This window comes from Chiloscyllium plagiosum, unplaced genomic scaffold, assembly GCF_037043375.1.
Source record: "Chiloscyllium plagiosum isolate Xiang-an unplaced genomic scaffold, Cpla_swu_hap1 HiC_scaffold_4, whole genome shotgun sequence".
NCBI classification, from domain to species: domain Eukaryota; kingdom Metazoa; phylum Chordata; class Chondrichthyes; order Orectolobiformes; family Hemiscylliidae; genus Chiloscyllium; species Chiloscyllium plagiosum.
In genome coordinates this window covers 136693175-136710724 of record NW_028270142.1, presented here as the reverse complement: position 1 = coordinate 136710724, position 17550 = coordinate 136693175, and the positions used below count along the sequence as shown (strand labels likewise).

The 17550-nt window shown below is 43.4% G+C and overlaps 1 protein-coding gene across 3 annotated transcripts in view; it reads right to left on the bottom strand.

The window, feature by feature from the left end:
* The window catches only part of cdh7a (cadherin 7a), a 329420-nt gene that overhangs the window by 65202 nt on the left and 246668 nt on the right, over positions 1-17550 (bottom strand). For all 3 annotated transcript variants that reach the window (XM_087986719.1, XM_043687680.2, XM_043687681.2), the window contains one exon: positions 2967-3154. In XM_087986719.1, coding sequence (XP_087842845.1) covers positions 2967-3154 — 188 coding nt within the window. The remainder of the gene's footprint in view (positions 1-2966; positions 3155-17550) is intronic.

The window sequence follows — 17550 nt, the reverse complement described above, 5'->3', positions numbered from 1 at the left end:
CCTGTTGGGGAATGTTCAGGATCCAGTTAGCAAGGTCACTTTGGGTGCCAATGACAGGGACAGAACAACAAAACAGAAACTGTTTATAGAATCATAGAACTGTAGTGTGGGAACAGGCCCATCGGCCCAACAGGTCCATACCAACCCTCCAAAGAGTAACCCACCCAAACCCATTCCCCTACCCTACCTATATTTACCCCTGACTAATGCACTGAACCTATACATCCCTGAACACTATGGGCAATTTAGCATGGCCAATTCACCCAACTTGCATATCATTGGATGGCAACATGAACAACTAGGGGCTAAAATAAAAAGCAGAACTTCAAAAGTAACCTGTCTATAACAATGGCTGCGAGCAAATTAGCATAGGGTTGATAAGATTGGAGATGTGAATATGCAGCTTAAAACTGGTATGGGAGAAACAGGAACAAGTACAAAAATTGCTGGAGAAACTCAGCAGCCGTAGCTGCACCTTTGGGAAGACAGCAGAGTTAACATTTCAAGTACGGGGATATGTCATCAGACTTGTCAGCAGATGCTGCCAGACCTGCTGAGTTTCTCCTTTTCACAGTTCTTCGTTTTATTTTCTGGGAGAAATGAGTTTCAGATCATGACATTCATCCCTGGGATGTTGTTGTCTTTGACAAGGCTAATATTTGTTGCCAATCTCTAATTACCCTTCAGCGAGTCGTATTGAGCCAGCTAGTCCCAGCTAGGGAATGAAATCTGCTGTCCAGTCTATGTATGACACCAAACATACAGCGATGTGGTTGACTCATAACTGCCCTCTGATTTAGCCTAACAAGCTATTCAAGTCAAGTCACAATAAGGGATACACAATAAATGCTGGCTCAGCCAGTTATGCCCACACCCCAATAGAAGAATTTTTTAAGTACACCCATCATATTATTCATGAGGGACTTCCAGGATTTTGATATGGTGGCACTGAAGGAACAATGATATGTTTCCAAGTCAGTAGGTGAGTGGCTTGGAGGAGAACTTGCAGCTGATGGTGCCTCATGCTGCCCTTGTCCTTTTGGAAGGTACTGTCTGAGGATCGCTGGTGAATTTCTGCGATGCATCCTGCAGATGCTATGCACTGCTGCTACTGTCCCTCAAAGGTGGAGGGAGTGGATGTTTGTGGATGTGGTGCCAATCAAGCAGGCTGCTTGGTCCTGGATAGTGTCAAGCTTCTGAAGTGTTACTGGAGCTGCACCCATCCAGGCAAATGGGGAGGATTCTATCACACTTCTGACTAGTGCCTTGTAGACGGTGGACAGATTTTGGGGAGTCGGGAGGTAAGTTATTCGTTACAGAATTCCTAGCCTCTGACCTGCTCTTATAGCCACAGTATTTATGTGGCTAACCATGCTCAGTCGCTGGCCATTGGCAACACCCAGGATGTTGAAAGTGTGGGATTCAGTGATAGTAATGCCTTTGAATGTCAAGGATCTGTGGTTATTACCTGGCACTTGCTGGAGTATTGTTCCCTTTACCTTAGACAGTAGAGGTCATGGATTTAGAATGTGCTGTCAACTTGATGAGTCACTGTACTAGTGCATCTTGTAGATGATACATACTACTGACACAATGAGTCTGTGTTGGAAGAAGTGAATATTTAAGTTTATGGTTGGGTTATTGATTAAGTGTGCTGCTTCATCAAGGATGCTGATGAGCTTTTTGAGTACTGCCCACTGCAGCACTGGTTGAGTAATTAAGACCAGAGATAAACAAAGCAACGGAATGAGAAACTGCAAATCTCTCAGAAAACTGTTTGAATCACAGAATCCTCACAGTGTGGAAACAGGCCATTTGCCCAACAAGTCCACACCGACAATGCAAAGAGTATCCCACCCAGACCCATTCCTCCACCCTATCATTCTACATTTCCCCTGACTAATCCACCTAGCTTACACGTCCGTGAACACTATGGGCAATTTGGCATGGCCAATTCACATAACCTGCACATCTTCAGACTGTGGGAGGAAACCGGAGCACCTGGAGGAAACCCACACAGACACGGGGAAAATGTGCAAACTCCACACAGACAGTCACCCAAGGCTGGAACCAAACCTGAGTCCCTGGTGCTGCGAGGCAGCAGTGCTAACCACTGAGCCACAATGCTCCCCACCTCCATGAGGGCATTACATTGAGAGAAAGAAAAAGACCATGGAGAGATTTGAAAATAAGGATGAGATTTTAAAATAAAGTCAATGTCAGGGAGAGACTGCATTTAAGTATTCAGCTTGACTTCATTTTATGTTCCTGCTTTTTAAAATTGTCTCCACTCAAATCTGAGCCTTTTATCAAACTGAACAATTTTCCTGGATGAATTTCAGCAGTTCCCTTTATAATAATAAAAAATTCCTCAACTTTGTTTCATCAATCCCTGATGGCACACAGAACTATATTCCTTGCAATCTTCCAAAGGATAATAATATCAATTTGATAAACAGACTGAGAAGATGCAGGTAGAAAGCTGGCAATCTTTGTCCTAGTTCTTCAAGTTGCCACAAGCCTTGAAGGGGTGTCAGGCCTCACCCTGGAGATTTGTAGCTGCAATTGAACAATCCGATGCAAGGGGGGTAAACTGGCTCTGAGGTGGGATCAGTGTAGAGAAAACAAGGTCATGGAGCTAACAGAAAGAAAGATTATAAATAGTTTTTGATGAACTGGAAGTCAGCCAAAGTACAGTGCTGTAACTGAGAAACCAGTTGGTGACAAAAAGGAGAGTAACCACAAGTGACAACGTTGAACATCGATGTATAATCTATCATCTGAAGACCTGTATGAACTGTCCTTCTACAGAAGGAATTATATGAGATACAAAAAGTGAAAAAGAGTGTGAAGTGATTAAATCTCCATCGGTTTAGCTCCTCCAAGGCTGGCGCAATTCAAAGTAGTGAACAAAACCTGCATTCTCTCAAAACAGCGGACTTTGATTTTTCCTTGACTGGTCTTACCTTCTGAAGAGTTACGATGCCCTCTTGGGTCTCCATGTCAGCTTCAATCTTGAGAACAGAAAAGCCATCCCCGTCAATAATTTGGTATTCCATTTCAGCGTTTGGTCCAATGTCATCATCGAGAGCCCTTATTTTAGCCACTGTTGAAGCCACAGGTAAAGATTCTGGAACATTGTACTGATAAAACCCTGTGTGGAAAAAAGTGGTAAATGTCAAGCACCCGAAACGTACAGCAGTTGGATCCTGTGATAATGAGCTCTTAGAGAAAACAGAGAATTAGGTCCAATTAAATATCCAAGTGTACCAATGAGAAATGGCGTTGGGGTGGCAGGGGAGAGGAGGAGAGTGAATGATGGAAATGAGGCAGAAACAAAACATGTTCCCCCCCCGTCTCCCCTCCCCCCGTTCCCCCCCCCAGCAGATGCCCATTGACTGCCTTTTTAACTGCGCAGCATTCTAGTTGGCTTGCTACAAAAGTGTAGCAGGAGGGATTCACTGACCTTGTGCTAATTGGTAGAATGTACATTAGTAATGTCAGATGATGTTGGGAGCTGAGATGCGAAGGTTATAATGGGGGGATAGAGGGAGAGATGGTTATGGGCGGATACAGTGAGTGATGGTAATGGGTGAATACAATGGGTGGTAGTAATGGGGAAGACAGTGGGTGATGATAATGGATGACTACAGTGAGTGACGGTAATGGGTGGATACAGTGAGTGATAGTAATGGGTGAATACAGAGAGTGATGGTTATGGGCGGATACAGTGAATGATGGTAATGGGTGAATAGAATGGGTGATGGTAATGGGGGAAGACAGTGCGTGATGGTAATAGGTGAATACAGTGGTTGATGGTAATGGGGAAGACAGTGGGTGATGGTAATGGATGACTACAGTGAGTGATAGTAATGGGTGAATACAGAGAGTGATGGTTATGGGCGGATACAGTGAGTGATGGTAATGGGTGAATAGAATGGGTGATGGTAATGGGGGAAGACAGTGGGTGATGGTAATAGGTGAATACAGTGGTTGATGGTAATGGGGGAAGACAGTGGGTGATGGTAACGGACGACTACAGTGAGTGACGGTAATGGGTGAATACAGTGGGTGATGGTAATGGGTGAATACAGTGGGTGATAGTAATGGGGGAAAACAGTGAGTGATGGTAATGGATGACTACAGTGAGTGACGGTAATGGGTGGATACAGTGAGTGATAGTAATGGGTGAATACAGAGAGTGATGATTATGGGCGGATACTGTGGGTGACAGTAATGGGTGAATACAATGGTGGTGGTAATGGGGGAAGACAGTGGGTGACGGTAATAGGTGGATACAGTGGTTGATGGTAATGGGCGAATACAGTGGGTGATGGTAATGGGTGAATATAGTGGTTGATGGTAATGGGTGAATACAATGATTGATGGTGATGGGTGAATACAGTGGGTGATGGTGATGGGTGAATACAGTGGGTGATGGTAATGGGTGAATACAGTGGGTGATGGTAATGGGTGAATACAATGATTGATGGTGATGGGTGAATACAGTGGGTGATGGTGATGGGTGAATACAGTGGGTGATGATAATGGGTGAATACAGTGGGTGATGATGATGGGTGGATACAATGAGTGATGGTAACAGGTGGATACAGTGAGTGATGGTTATGGGCGGATACAGTGAGTGATGGTAAAGGCTGAATACAGTGGGTGACAGTAATGGGAGTATACAGTGAGTGATGGTAATAGGTGAATACAGTGAGTGATGGTAATGGGTGAATAAAGTGAGAAATGATAATGGGTGAATACAGTGAGTGATGGTGATGGGTGGATACAGTGAGTGATGGTGATGGGTGAATACAGTGGGTGATGGTAATGGGTGAATACAGTGGGTGATGATGATGGGTGGATACAGTGAGTGATGGTGATGGGTGAATACAGTGAGTGATGGTAATGGGTGAATACAGTGGGTGATGATGATGGGTGGATACAGTGAGTGATGGTACTAGGTGAATACAGTGAGTGATGGTGATGGGTGAATACAGTGGGTGATGGTAATGGGTGAATACAGTGGGTGATGATGATGGGTGGATACAGTGAGTGATGGTGATGGGTGAATACAGTGAGTGATGGTAATGGGTGAATACAGTGGGTGATGATGATGGGTGGATACAGTGAGTGATGGTACTAGGTGAATACAGTGAGTGATTGTAATGGGTGAATAAAGTGAGAAATGATAATGGGTGAATACAGTGAGTGATGGTGATGGGTGAATACAGTGGGTGATGGTAATGGGTGAATACAGTGGGTGATGATGATGGGTGGATACAGTGAGTGATGGTGATGGGTGAATACAGTGGGTGATGATGATGGGTGGATACAATGAGTGATGGTAATAGGTGAATACAGTGAGTGATGGTTATGGGCAGATACAATGAGTGATGGTAATGGGTGAATACAGTGAGTGACAGTAATGGGTGAATACAGTGGGTGACGGTAATGGGTGAATACAGTGGGTAATATTAATTGGTGAATACAGTGAGTTATGGTAATGTGTGAATACAGTGAGCGATTGTTATGGGCAGATACAGTGAGTGATGGTAATGGGTGAATACAGTGGGTGATGGTAATGGGTGAATACATTGTGTGATGGTAATGGATACTACAGTGAGTGACGGTAATGGGTGGACACAGTGAGTGATGGTAATGGGTGAATACACTGAGTGATGATGGGTGAATACAGTGGGTGATGGTAATGGGTGAATACAGTGGGTAATGGTAATGGGTAAATACAGTGGGTGATTGTAATGGGTGAATACAGTGAGTGATGGTAATGGGTGAATTCAGTGAGTGATGGTAATGGGTGGATACAGCGAGCGATGGTAATGGGTGAATACACTGAGTAATGATGGGTGAATACAGTGGGTGATGGTAATGGGTGAATACAGTGGGTAATGGTAACGGGTGAATACAGTGGATGATTGTAATGGGTGAATACAGTGAGTGATGGTAATGGGTGAATTCAGTGAGTGATGGTAATGGGTGGATACAGCGAGCGATGGTAATGGGTGAATACACTGAGTAATGATGGGTGAATACAGTGGGTGATGGTAATGGGTGAATACAGTGGGTAATGGTAACGGGTGAATACAGTGGATGATTGTAATGGGTGAATACAGTGAGTGATGGTAATGGGTGAATTCAGTGAGTGATGGTAATGGGTGAATACAGCGATCAACGGTAATGGGTGGATACAGTGAATGATGGTAATGGGTGAATACAGTGAGTTATGGTATTGGATGAATACAGTGAGTGATGATGATGGGTGAATACAGTGGGTAATTGTAATGGGTAAATACAGTGAGTGATGGTAATGGGTGAATACAGTGAGTTATTGTAATGGATGAACACAGTGGGTGACGGTAATAGGTAGATACAGTGAGTGATGGTAATGATTGGATACAGTGAGTAATGGTAATCGGTGACTACAGTGGGTGATGGTAATGGGTGAATACAGTGAGTGACGGTATTGGGTTAATACAGTGGGTGACGGTAATGGCAATGATTCCACAGTTGGTCTGAGAATCCTCATCTCCACTTTCCTGTGTTATCCTCAAAACATTTGATTCTTTTATTGATTAAAAATCTTCATGGTCTCAGCCTTGGATGCACTTAACAACCCAACCTCAATGGCCATCAGTAGTAAAGACTGCTATCAGTTTTCTACCCTCCGAATGATGAAATTCCTTTGACATCAAAATTGGGGGTGTAGTGGACATCGATGAAGGTTACTCCAGATTACAATGGGATTGTGATCAAATGGGCCAATGGGCTGAGAAGTGGCAGATGGAGTTTAATTTAGATAAATGCGAGGTGCTGCATTTTGGGAAAGCAAATCTTAGCAGGACTTATACACTTGATGTTAAGCTCCTCGGGAGTGTTGCTGAACAAAGAGACCTTGGAGTTCAGGTTCATAGCTCCTTGAATGTGGAGTTGCAGGTAGATAGGATAGTGAAGAAGGCATTTTGTATGCTTTCCTTTATTGGTCAGAGTATTGAGTACAGGAGTTGGGAGGTCATGTTGCGGCTGTACAGGACATTGGTTAGGTCACAGTCGGAATATTGTGTGCAATTCTGGTCTCCTTCCTAACAGAAAGATGTTATGAAACTTGAAAGGGTTCAGGAAAGATTTGCAAGGATGTTGCCAGGGTTGGAGGATTTGAGCTATAGGGAAAGGGTGAATAGACTGGGGCTGTTTTCCCTGGAGCTTCGGAGGCTGAGGGGTAACCTTCTTATAGAAGTTTATGAAATCAAGAGGGGTGTGGATAGGATAAATAGACAAAGTCTTTTCCCTGGGATGGAGGAGTCCAGAACTAGAAGCATAGGTTTAGGGTGAGAGGGGAAAGATATAAAAGAGACCTAAGGGGCAATGTTTTCACCCAGAGGGTGGTACGTGTATGGAATGAGCTGCCAGAGGAAGTAGTGGAGGCTGGTACAATTGCAACATTTAAAAGGCATCTGGATGGGTACATGAATAGGAAGGGTTTGGAGGGATATGGGCCAGATTGTGGGGACTAGATTGGGTTGGGATATCTGGTCGGCATGGACGAGTTGGACCACAGGGTCTGTTTCCGTGCTTTGCATCTCTATGATTCTATGACTGTGTATTAAACAAGTGATCCTTTATTCTGAGATGATGCCATCTCCTCATGAGACAGTGCCTCCATACCATCCTTTACCCTCCCCCCCCCCCCCCCAGGTCCCTCCAGACCCACCATGGCACCTAATATATTAGAAAGCTGGATTTTCATCTATCCTTTGTGACAGAGCAGTTACCTTCCATTTCTCCCAATTGCTCTCGGTTTTCTATCTTTGAGTATTTTATATTCAATGCTTTAAACTTACACGTTTGATGCTTTAAGCTTCTACATTGCTTCCACAGAATAATATCAAAAATATTTAGCTGAAATACTGAAATGGTCCATGTCAATGTAAGTTCCCATGTCTACATTTTCTTTTGCAATTTCAAACGTGATACTCTCTTTCACAATCCAGGCTGAGTGTTCCTTTGAAGTTATTGTTGTGGAAATATTCCTGAAGCCTGACACTCGGAAACCTGTTAGAGTACCTGCTGAAGAAGCTATTGATGTGGTTGCCAAGGTGAGTATCTGGCTCTTTCACAATATCGGTGCTACCCTTTATCTGCTTCCAAATCCACTCAATATCCGAGCGTGTACCGATTCATCCCCCCGAAACAGGCAGTGAAGAATCCTTTCATCCTGAGATCCAGCAGCATCTCTTTTTTTTAATGCATTGGTGGGATAGGAACATTGTTGGAGAAGGGAGTGGTGAGCTGTCTTTTTAAACTGCTGGAATCCTTAAGACCATAAAACATAGGAGCATAAGTGAGGCCATTCAGCCCATCAAGTCTGTTCCATCATTCAATCATGGCTGATAAGTTTCTCACCCATTCTCCTGCTTTCTCCCCATAACCCTTGATCCCCTTGATATTCAAGAACCTATCTATCTCCATCTTAAATATATTCAATGACCTGGCCTCCACAGCCTTCTGTGACAATAGATTCCACAGATTCACCACTCTCTGGCTGAACACGTTCTCCTTATCTTGGTTCTAAAAGGTCTTCCCTTTACTCAAAGGCAGTAACCTTGGGTCCTAGTCTCTCCTACCACAGGAAACATCTTCCCAACATCCATTCTGTCTAGGCCATTCAGTATTCTGTATGTTTCAATTAGATCCCCCCCTCGTCCTTCTAAACTCCATTGAGCATAGATCCAGAATCCTCAAGTGTTCCTCATATGTTAAGTTTTACATTCCTGGGACCTTTCTTCTGAGTCTCCTCTGAACATGCTCCACATGCTTCTTGTGATATGGAGCCCAAAACTGTGCAGAATACTCCAAATGTGGACTGACCAGAGCCTTATAGAGCCTCAGAACTACATCCCTCTTTTTATATTCAAGTCCTCTCAAAACTTTTGGCATCATTGCATTTACCTTCCTAACTACTGACTCAACCTGCAAGTTTACCTTGAGAGAATCCTGTTCTGGAACTCCCAAGTCTCTTTGGACTTCAGATTTCTGAATTTTCTCCCCATTTAGAAAACAGTCCATGCCTCTATTCTTCCTGCCGAAGTGCACGACCTCACGCTTTCCCATGGTGTACTCCATCTGCCACTTCGTTGCCCACTCTCCTAACCTGTCCAAATCCTTCTGCAGCCTTCCTGCTTCCTTAATGCTACCTGCTCCTCTACGTATCTTTGTATTCTCTGCAAACCTAGCCAGAATGCCCTCAGTTCCTTCATCCTTAGATATAAAGACACCCAAAAAATGATTAGGAAGTGAGTTCCAGCCCATTGACCCAATGACAGGAAACAAACGCTGATATAGTACCAAGTCAGGATTTGGAGGGTACGAACAATGGGGTGGTATTCCTATGCACCTGCTGCCCTTCTAGGTGGAAGAGGTCATGGCGTTGGAAGGTGCTGTTGAAGGAGCCACAGTGACTTATTAGAATGCAGCTTTTCAATGGCACACGCTGCAGCTACTGAGCGTTGGTGGTGAAGGGAGTGAAGGTTAAATGTGACTGTTGGGTTACAGGCTGCTTTGTCCTGCATGGTGTCAAGCATCTTCAGTGTGTTGGAGCTGAACTCATTTAGGGAAGTGGGTAATATTCTTGTAAAAGCCTTGTAATGAGTTGCCTTTTGCATAATTCCTAACCTCTAACCTGTTCTTGCATTTATATACTCAAACATTTTACAAATATGTAACATTATAATCTCGCCTGGACGATTTGTAATTGTCAATCTCATGTTATAATCCTAGAAATGAAGATTCCATTTCATTGCAAAAACATTTCAACACTAATGAGATTGGAATGAGAATCCCCCTGTGGGGTGGCTCAGTGGTTAGCACTGCTGCCTCACAGCACTAGGGTCCCACATTCGATCTCAGCCTCGGGCGACTGTCTGTGTGGAGTTTGCACATTCTCCTCATGGCTGCGTGGGTTTGCTCCAGTTTCATCCCACAGTCCAAAGGAGTGCGGGTTACTCTTCGGAGGGTTGGCGTGGACTGGTTGTGCCAAAGTGCCTGTTTCCACACTGTAGGGAATCTAATCTATATGCTGATAACACTTACACATATAGGTTATGTTTTCAATTATTCAAAAAAATAGCCACCGTGAGACTATGGCTGAAAGTTAATACTAATCTGTTTATTATTGTAGGTTTTTACAAGATTTCATTACAAGGTCCCAAATAAAGTACAAATGTCAATTGCTCAAAAACGGTCTGGAATCATTTTGGAATTGAAGCATTAACTCTGTTTCTCTCAGCACAATCACTACCACACTCTCTCCAAAACTTTTTGCTATTGGGACAAAAGCATTACTTGGGTCAGATTGATTCTGAGAACTTCGACCCAAAGGTATTTATCTCGAAATTTCAACTTTTACATACATTATATATGGTTATACCCACCAAAGCTACACAAAATAGTTCAGGTGTGGGTTGCTAGGGCTCTATACAACTGCAGTAAGATGTCTTTCCTTCATTACTCAAATTCCCTTGCAATGAGGGTCAACTTATCATTTGCCTTCCTAATTGCTTGCTGCATCTGTATGCTAGTTTTTACCGACTCATTAAGAGAAAGGCAGGGAACAAATTAAAGGCAATTTGAAAACAAAGTAAATGTGATCTGAGTCAGAATGTTTTCAGACAGTGAGCAGCTATTCTCTGGAACTCACTGCCTACAAATGTGGTGAAGTCCAAGGTACAACTGAGGCATTCAAATGGCTGGATGGCTATTTCAAGAAACAAGGGTAACTAGGGGAAAAAAAAACAACTAGGAGAAAGTGAGGATTGCAGATGCTGGAGATCAGAGTCAAGAGTGTGGTGCTGGAAAAGCACAGCAGGTCAGGTAACATCCGAGCGGCTGCAGAATCAACATTTCCTCATGAAGGGATCTGACCCGAAACGTCGATTCTCCTGTCCTCAGATGCTGCCTGACCTGCTGTGCCTTTCCAGCACTACATTCTTGACTCTAACCAGGGGAAAAGGCAGGCAAATGGGATTGAGTTATAATGGTCAATCAGAGAAGCAGTGCAGATACAATGGGCTGTGTTTAAGAACAATGATGGCTAAAGTATAGCTTACACAGTGGAGTCTCACAAAATGAAGACATCAAGACTGCTGCCAGAATGCAAGCATTAGGCTCTGGTCCAGTAAGGGGCAGAGGTACAAACTCAATTCTGCGTGGCCAGCTTATCTCTCACCTCTCTTTGAATAGAAAGCTGCAGTGATCTACATTATGCAACAGTGGACTGCAAACCAGGTGATAATGTCTTCAGCATCAGCTGGAAAGAGGCTAGATAGTAAAATGTACACTGTTGTTTAATTTGTTGGATATTGCTGCCTGGGTTAGCTTTTCTTTTCCTTTCCTAGTTACCCACAGGACAGTTAAGAGTTAACACATTGCCCACTGGCATTAGCAAAGCCCCCAGTAATGCCATGTTATCTTGGCCTGAGATTGGGATTGTTGGCATAGTGGAATAGTGATCTCCTCAATGAGGCACAGACACCTCAATCATTATTATTTGGAGAGGGTTGGGGAGCTTTCTTACCTTACTGAATGGAATCTGGCCAAGACTGGCTAGACTAGCAATTACAGATGTAAGGATCATGTCTTTTTATTTTATGTTTTTGAAGACTGAGAACTGAAATGAGAAAGAGCTGTTTTTAAGGCCAGTGTTTTGAAGAGTACAGAGAAAAAGCAACCTGATCCTCATTGCAAACATTTTGTAAGGAACAGTTTGAACAAGCAGTCATTGAAGTTGATCGACAAGCAATTTAGAGCCAAGGTGGCATACTAATGCGGTTTTTGTTGGTAACAAGAAACAGATTGATCTATGAACTAATAATTAGTTAACAATGATAGTGACTGTTTGCTTGCCAACAACTGAATGATTGGTTCTCTAGTAAGTGAAGCTGAGAATAAATTACAGAGAGAAGTGTTCAGTACATCCCTAGCTCAGGAATAATCCCTCTGTTCTCTACAGTCAAAACTCACTGTACATCTGAAAAAAAAAGAACAGTTTTCCTTTCTTACCACATTGTTGCAAGCAGTGACTTTTACCAATAATTCAGATAACTTTTTTTTGAGTGAACCGCTGACCACCTTGTGTCCCAAAGCAACCAGTGGAAGCATCCAGAGAAAGATAACTGAAGCAACATACTGGCTTGCAGAAGAATGGTACAGATCATTTCAACAACAGAACCTGGGAACAAAGATTACTAAACTTTCTTTGCAGTTTCAGCCCTCTGTCCATAACCTATTTTCCTTTTCTATGTGCCTGTATGAAAGGGGGACTTTATCAGAGGATGAAGAGTTTTATTGAGTAGTATAAATTGCCAATGGTTTACCTGATCCCAGAGTCTAATTGTTTGTACTTCATGCTGCCTAACACATATTCAGCTTTGTGGGAGCTTAACAGGTGATGTGGGCTGGGGCTCCTCAATGTGCTGCGGGAAATCAGCATTACACATTGACTAAAGCTCTGATCTGCCAATACTATACGTTTTCAACAGCTGTAAGCATGCTCACGTCTTTACCAACATGTCATCTGGCAATCTTCACTTCACCTTTATGTATCATTTAACAGTGTTTGTAAATGCCATGACCCTTCTTAGTCCCTGGAGTTGAGTGTTCCAGAACAGAAATGATCTAGTCAACCCATTCTGTCTGTACTGGCTCATTGAAGGAGCTATTTGATGCATTTCACATCTCTATCCTTTCTCACAACCAGTGCAGCTCCTTAGTAAAAACCAAAAGACCTGTGGATGCAGTAAATCAGAAACAAAAAACAGAAATTACTGGAAAAACTCAGCAGGTCTGGCAGCATCTGTGGAGAGAAATCAGAGTTAATGTTTCAGGTAGATGGCTTTTCCTCAGAATTTCCACTTGACCCGAGACCTTAACTCTGATTTCTCTCCAAAGATGCTGTCAGATTTGCTGAGCTTTTCCAGCAACTTTTGTTTTTGGTCCCAGTGCAGTTCCTTACTTATATTTATTCAATTCCCTCTCAGAAAGTTATCACCAAGAACAGTTTCTCTTAGCCAGTGCATTCCAGATCGTGATAAAATGTTTTCCTCATCCCCTCTTTGTTTCCAACTGGGACACCAATTAATAACTCCCCCCTGTGCTAAGGAAATTCAGCAGGACAATGAAACAAAACCAATATATATCATGCAGCTTTCGCCATCCACTCGCATTGGAGATGGAAGTGTTGGCTCGGTTGAACAATTCATCAGTCAATGTTGTAATCAATGGGATGGCAGCAAATTGCCTGTTGCTGCAAAAATCTGATTGCACAGCTTGGAAGTAAGTGAAGCCATTAACGGTCGGGATGATAATTAGGTTTGGTTGCCATTGATAGTAGTTTTCCTGGGATTCAAAGTGTCTGTGGGAAGATTGGAACACTTCCACAAACAACAATTGATCACAAATAACAAAGAACAATTGATTAATGTTAAGTCAGATATTTTTAGACTTTTGAGAACCAAATGTATTAAAAGATGGGGAAAAAAGAGGTTTATGAAGATAGGTCACAGAATGTGATTGAATGGGAGGACAGGCTCAAGGGGGAGGCTATAGGGGAGGCAATGGCTTAGTGATTAATCCTGAGCCCCAGGTAATGCTCTGGGATGTGGATTCAAATCCCACCACCACAGATAATGGCATTTGACTTAAATAAATATCTAGAATGAAGAGTCTAATGTCGACCATGAATCCATTGCTGATTGGTGGAAAAACCCATCTGGTTCCCTAATTCCTGTTAGGGAAGGAAACTGGCATCATTACCTGGTCTGGCCTAATAGACCCTTCTAGACTCTGACTCTGGACCCACAGCAATGTGCTTGACACTTAACTTAGGGATGGGTAATAAATACTGGACTAGCCAGTGATGCCTTCATCCTGTCAATGAATTTAAAAAAAATAGGGTTTTCAGTTCTAAAGCTTTCCTGTAACAGTCAGACCATCACTTCTGAATCGAAACTTGAGGACAACATCAGGCGACATGGTGGCTCAGCGGTTAGCACTGCTGTTTCACAGCACCAGGGACCTGAGTTCAATTCCATCCTCGGGTGACTATCTTGTGGAGTTTGCACATTTTCCCCATGTCTGCTCCAGTTTCCTCCCACAATCAAGGTTAAGTGGGTTAACCATGCTAAATTGCCCATAGTATGCAGGCGAGATGAATTAGCTAAGGGACATGCATGGTTCCAGGGACTGGGTACAGGTGTGGGTGAGATGCTCTTCAGAGGGTCGGTATGGGCCAAATGGCCTGTTTCCACATTTTAGGGATTCTATAAAAATAAAATTGCTTCCAATATATAGATACCTGGGTCTGAGACTAGATACAATTCGTAATACAAAGGCAACTCTGGTCAGTTTGCTTCTCCAGCCAGCCACTGTTGTTGGTGTTATGTACACCCAGAACAACAGGCCGAATAACTTCCTGTATTATGCTATCATTATGCTAAAACCATCCACACTGCAAATAAGAATGGTCATGTAAAAAGGGGGTAACTTATAACTGTGCACTCGAGTGAAACAGCTTCCAAAATGTTGATCCAGAAGGATATCTCATGCAGCTTTTAAAGTGAATCCTCCCTGATGCACCCAGCTTTGTAACTCTGTCTCAGAAAATCAATCAGCGTTTGTCTACAGCTCACCTCCATCACACTGATCCCCACTCCCACTCCCACCATCCTCACCGTCATCAGGAACTTGAACATTCCTCAGCCACCATTCAACCTCCACTGCTAAGGGCGCAGGGAGTGTGGTGTGGTGACAATGTCACTGGGCTAGCAAACTGTTGCAGATGGTGAAATTTTAATTCAACCAAAAGGCTAGCCCAATAGTGATCACTGTCAACTTTTGTAGTGACACACCTGTTGACCAATAAAAACGATATTGATCTCTTAGAGAAGGAAATCTGCTATCCTTACATGATCTGGCCGACATGGCACACCTGAGTTACAGCAATGTGGTTGACTCTTGACTGTCCTCTGGGTAATTAGGTGCAGGTGATTAATGCTGGCCTAGGCAGTGATATACACATCCCATGAATGAACAATAATCTAACAATTCCTGACTCAGGCGACTGTCTGTGTGGAGTTTGCACATTCTCCCCGTGTCTGCGTGGGTTTCCTCCGGGTGCTCCGGTTTCCTCCCACAGTCCAAAGATGTGCAGGTCAGGTGAATTGGCCATGCTAAATTGCCCGTAGTGTTCGGTAAAAGGGGTAAATGTAGGGGAATGGGTGGGTTGCGCTTCGGCGTGTCAGTGTGGACTTGTTGGGCCGAAGGGCCTGTGTCCACACTAACTAATCTAATCTCCGCTACTAACCACATGATCACCCCCACTTCCTGCTACACCAATCAACTCACTCAATGCCATGCTCACCTCCCCCCTAACTGTGAGTCGAGAAACATCAGAATCACTGAGGAAGGGGGTGAATGTATTTGTCATTTTAACTCCCATATTTCCTCAGTCTTTCTTGAGAGCAAATGAAAAATAGGAAATTTTGCCTAGTCCACTTGTCTGAACTGCTGTGCTCTTCCAGCACCACTAATCCAGAATCTGGTTTCCAGCATCTGCAGTCATTGTTTTTACCAAAATGCAGACGTCAATTACTCCCAGTTTGGACTGAATTGAGAGATGAAGTAGTTCAGAAAATCTCAGACAGCAAGTGAGACAATCTGTAAATCATAGTCTTTGAGGAACTGCGCCTCTCTTTGTTTGAATGCTGTTGGAGAGCGTACATCTGTAGCGGGTATGGACTTGCGGTAAGGATGTCAGCTGGGCTCAGAAGAAGATGCAGTCATCCATGCCAGGAGAGAGGTGGCACTGCCACCAACCGGTGCCCTCTCAGAAACATCTTGAAAAAAATGGCTGCCTGGGACACCTGTGCTGGAGGGAAATCTCAGCATGTGACCTCAGCTGTGACCAGGGAGATGGGAGAACATCAAAGCCAGCCTGGAATACTTGCCACTTGGCCTGTCCTTGACATCTTCAATGGAGGGTGGGCCACAGGGTACAGAGGACAATCGAAACTTACCTTCGAAAATGTTGAGTTTCATTTAGCAGGTGGATCTCACCTCACACCACTCAGAAAGTGGTCTGGGAAATTGTCACTCTGGTTGGGAACACAAATGTTTGCTCGGCCTACATAACCACCCCTTAACTGGCCGTTGAGAAGTCTATTTGGAGTTGATTGGAACATGGAAAAAAGTCAGGAGATTTTAGTCAGAGGGAAATTGAGAAACAAACTTGCAAGGAGATCTCAGCTATCTGTAAGAATAATAGGTAGTTATGGTAGGGGATTTTAACTTTCCAAACATAGACTGGGATTGCCATAGTGTTAAAGGTTTAGATGGAGAGGTATTTCTTAAGTGTCTACAAGACAATTTTCTGATTCAGTATGTGGATGTACCTACTAGAGAAGGTGCAAAACTTGACCTACTCTTGGGAAATAAGGCAGGGCAGGTGACTGTGGTGTCAGTGGGGGAGAGCACTTTGGGTCCAGGGACCATAATTCTATTCGTTTTAAAATAGTGATGGAAAAGGAACTTTTGAAAGCTGATTGGAGGCAGATGTACACAGGTAAAGGGACGGCTGGAAAACGGGAAGCCTTCAGAAATGAGATAACAAGAATCCAGAGAAAGTATATTCCTGTCAGGGTGAAAGGGAAGGCTGGTAGGTATAGGGAATGCTGGATGACTAAAGAAATTGAGGGTTTGGTTAAGAAAAAGAAGGAAGCATATGTCAGGTATAGACAGGATAGATAGAGTGAATCCTTAGAAGAGTATAAAGAAAGTAGGAGTATACTTAAGAGGGAAATCAGGAGGGCAAAATGAGGACATGAGATAGCTTTGGCAAATAGAATTAAGGAGAATCCAAAGGATTTTTACAAATATATTAAGGACAAAAGGGTAACTAGGGAGAGAATAGGGCCCGTCAAAGATCAGCAAGGCAGCCTTTGTGTGGAGTCACAGAATATGGGGGAGATACTAAATGAATATTTTGCATCAGTATTTACTGTGGAAAAGGATATGGAAGATATGGCTTGTTGGGAAATAGATGGTGACATCTTGCAAAATGTCCAGATTATACAGGAGGAAGTGCTGGATGTCTTGAAACATTTAAAAGTGGATAAATCCCCAGGATCTGATCAGGTGTACCCGAACTGTTGGGGGGAATCCTGAGGGACAGGATGTACATGTATGTGGAAAGGCAAGGACTGATTCGGGATAGTCAACATGGCTTTGTGCGTGGGAAATCATGTCTCACAAACTTGTTTTGAGTTTTTTGAAGAAGTAACAAAGAAGATTGATGAGGGCAGAGCAGTAGATGTGATCTATATGGACTTCAGTAAGGCGTTCGACAAGGTTCCCCATGGGAGACTGATTAGCAATCTTAGATCTCATGGAATACAGGGAGAACTAGCCATTTGGATACAGAACTGGCTCAAAGGTAAACGACAGAGGGTGGTGGTGGAGGGTTGTTTTTCAGACTGG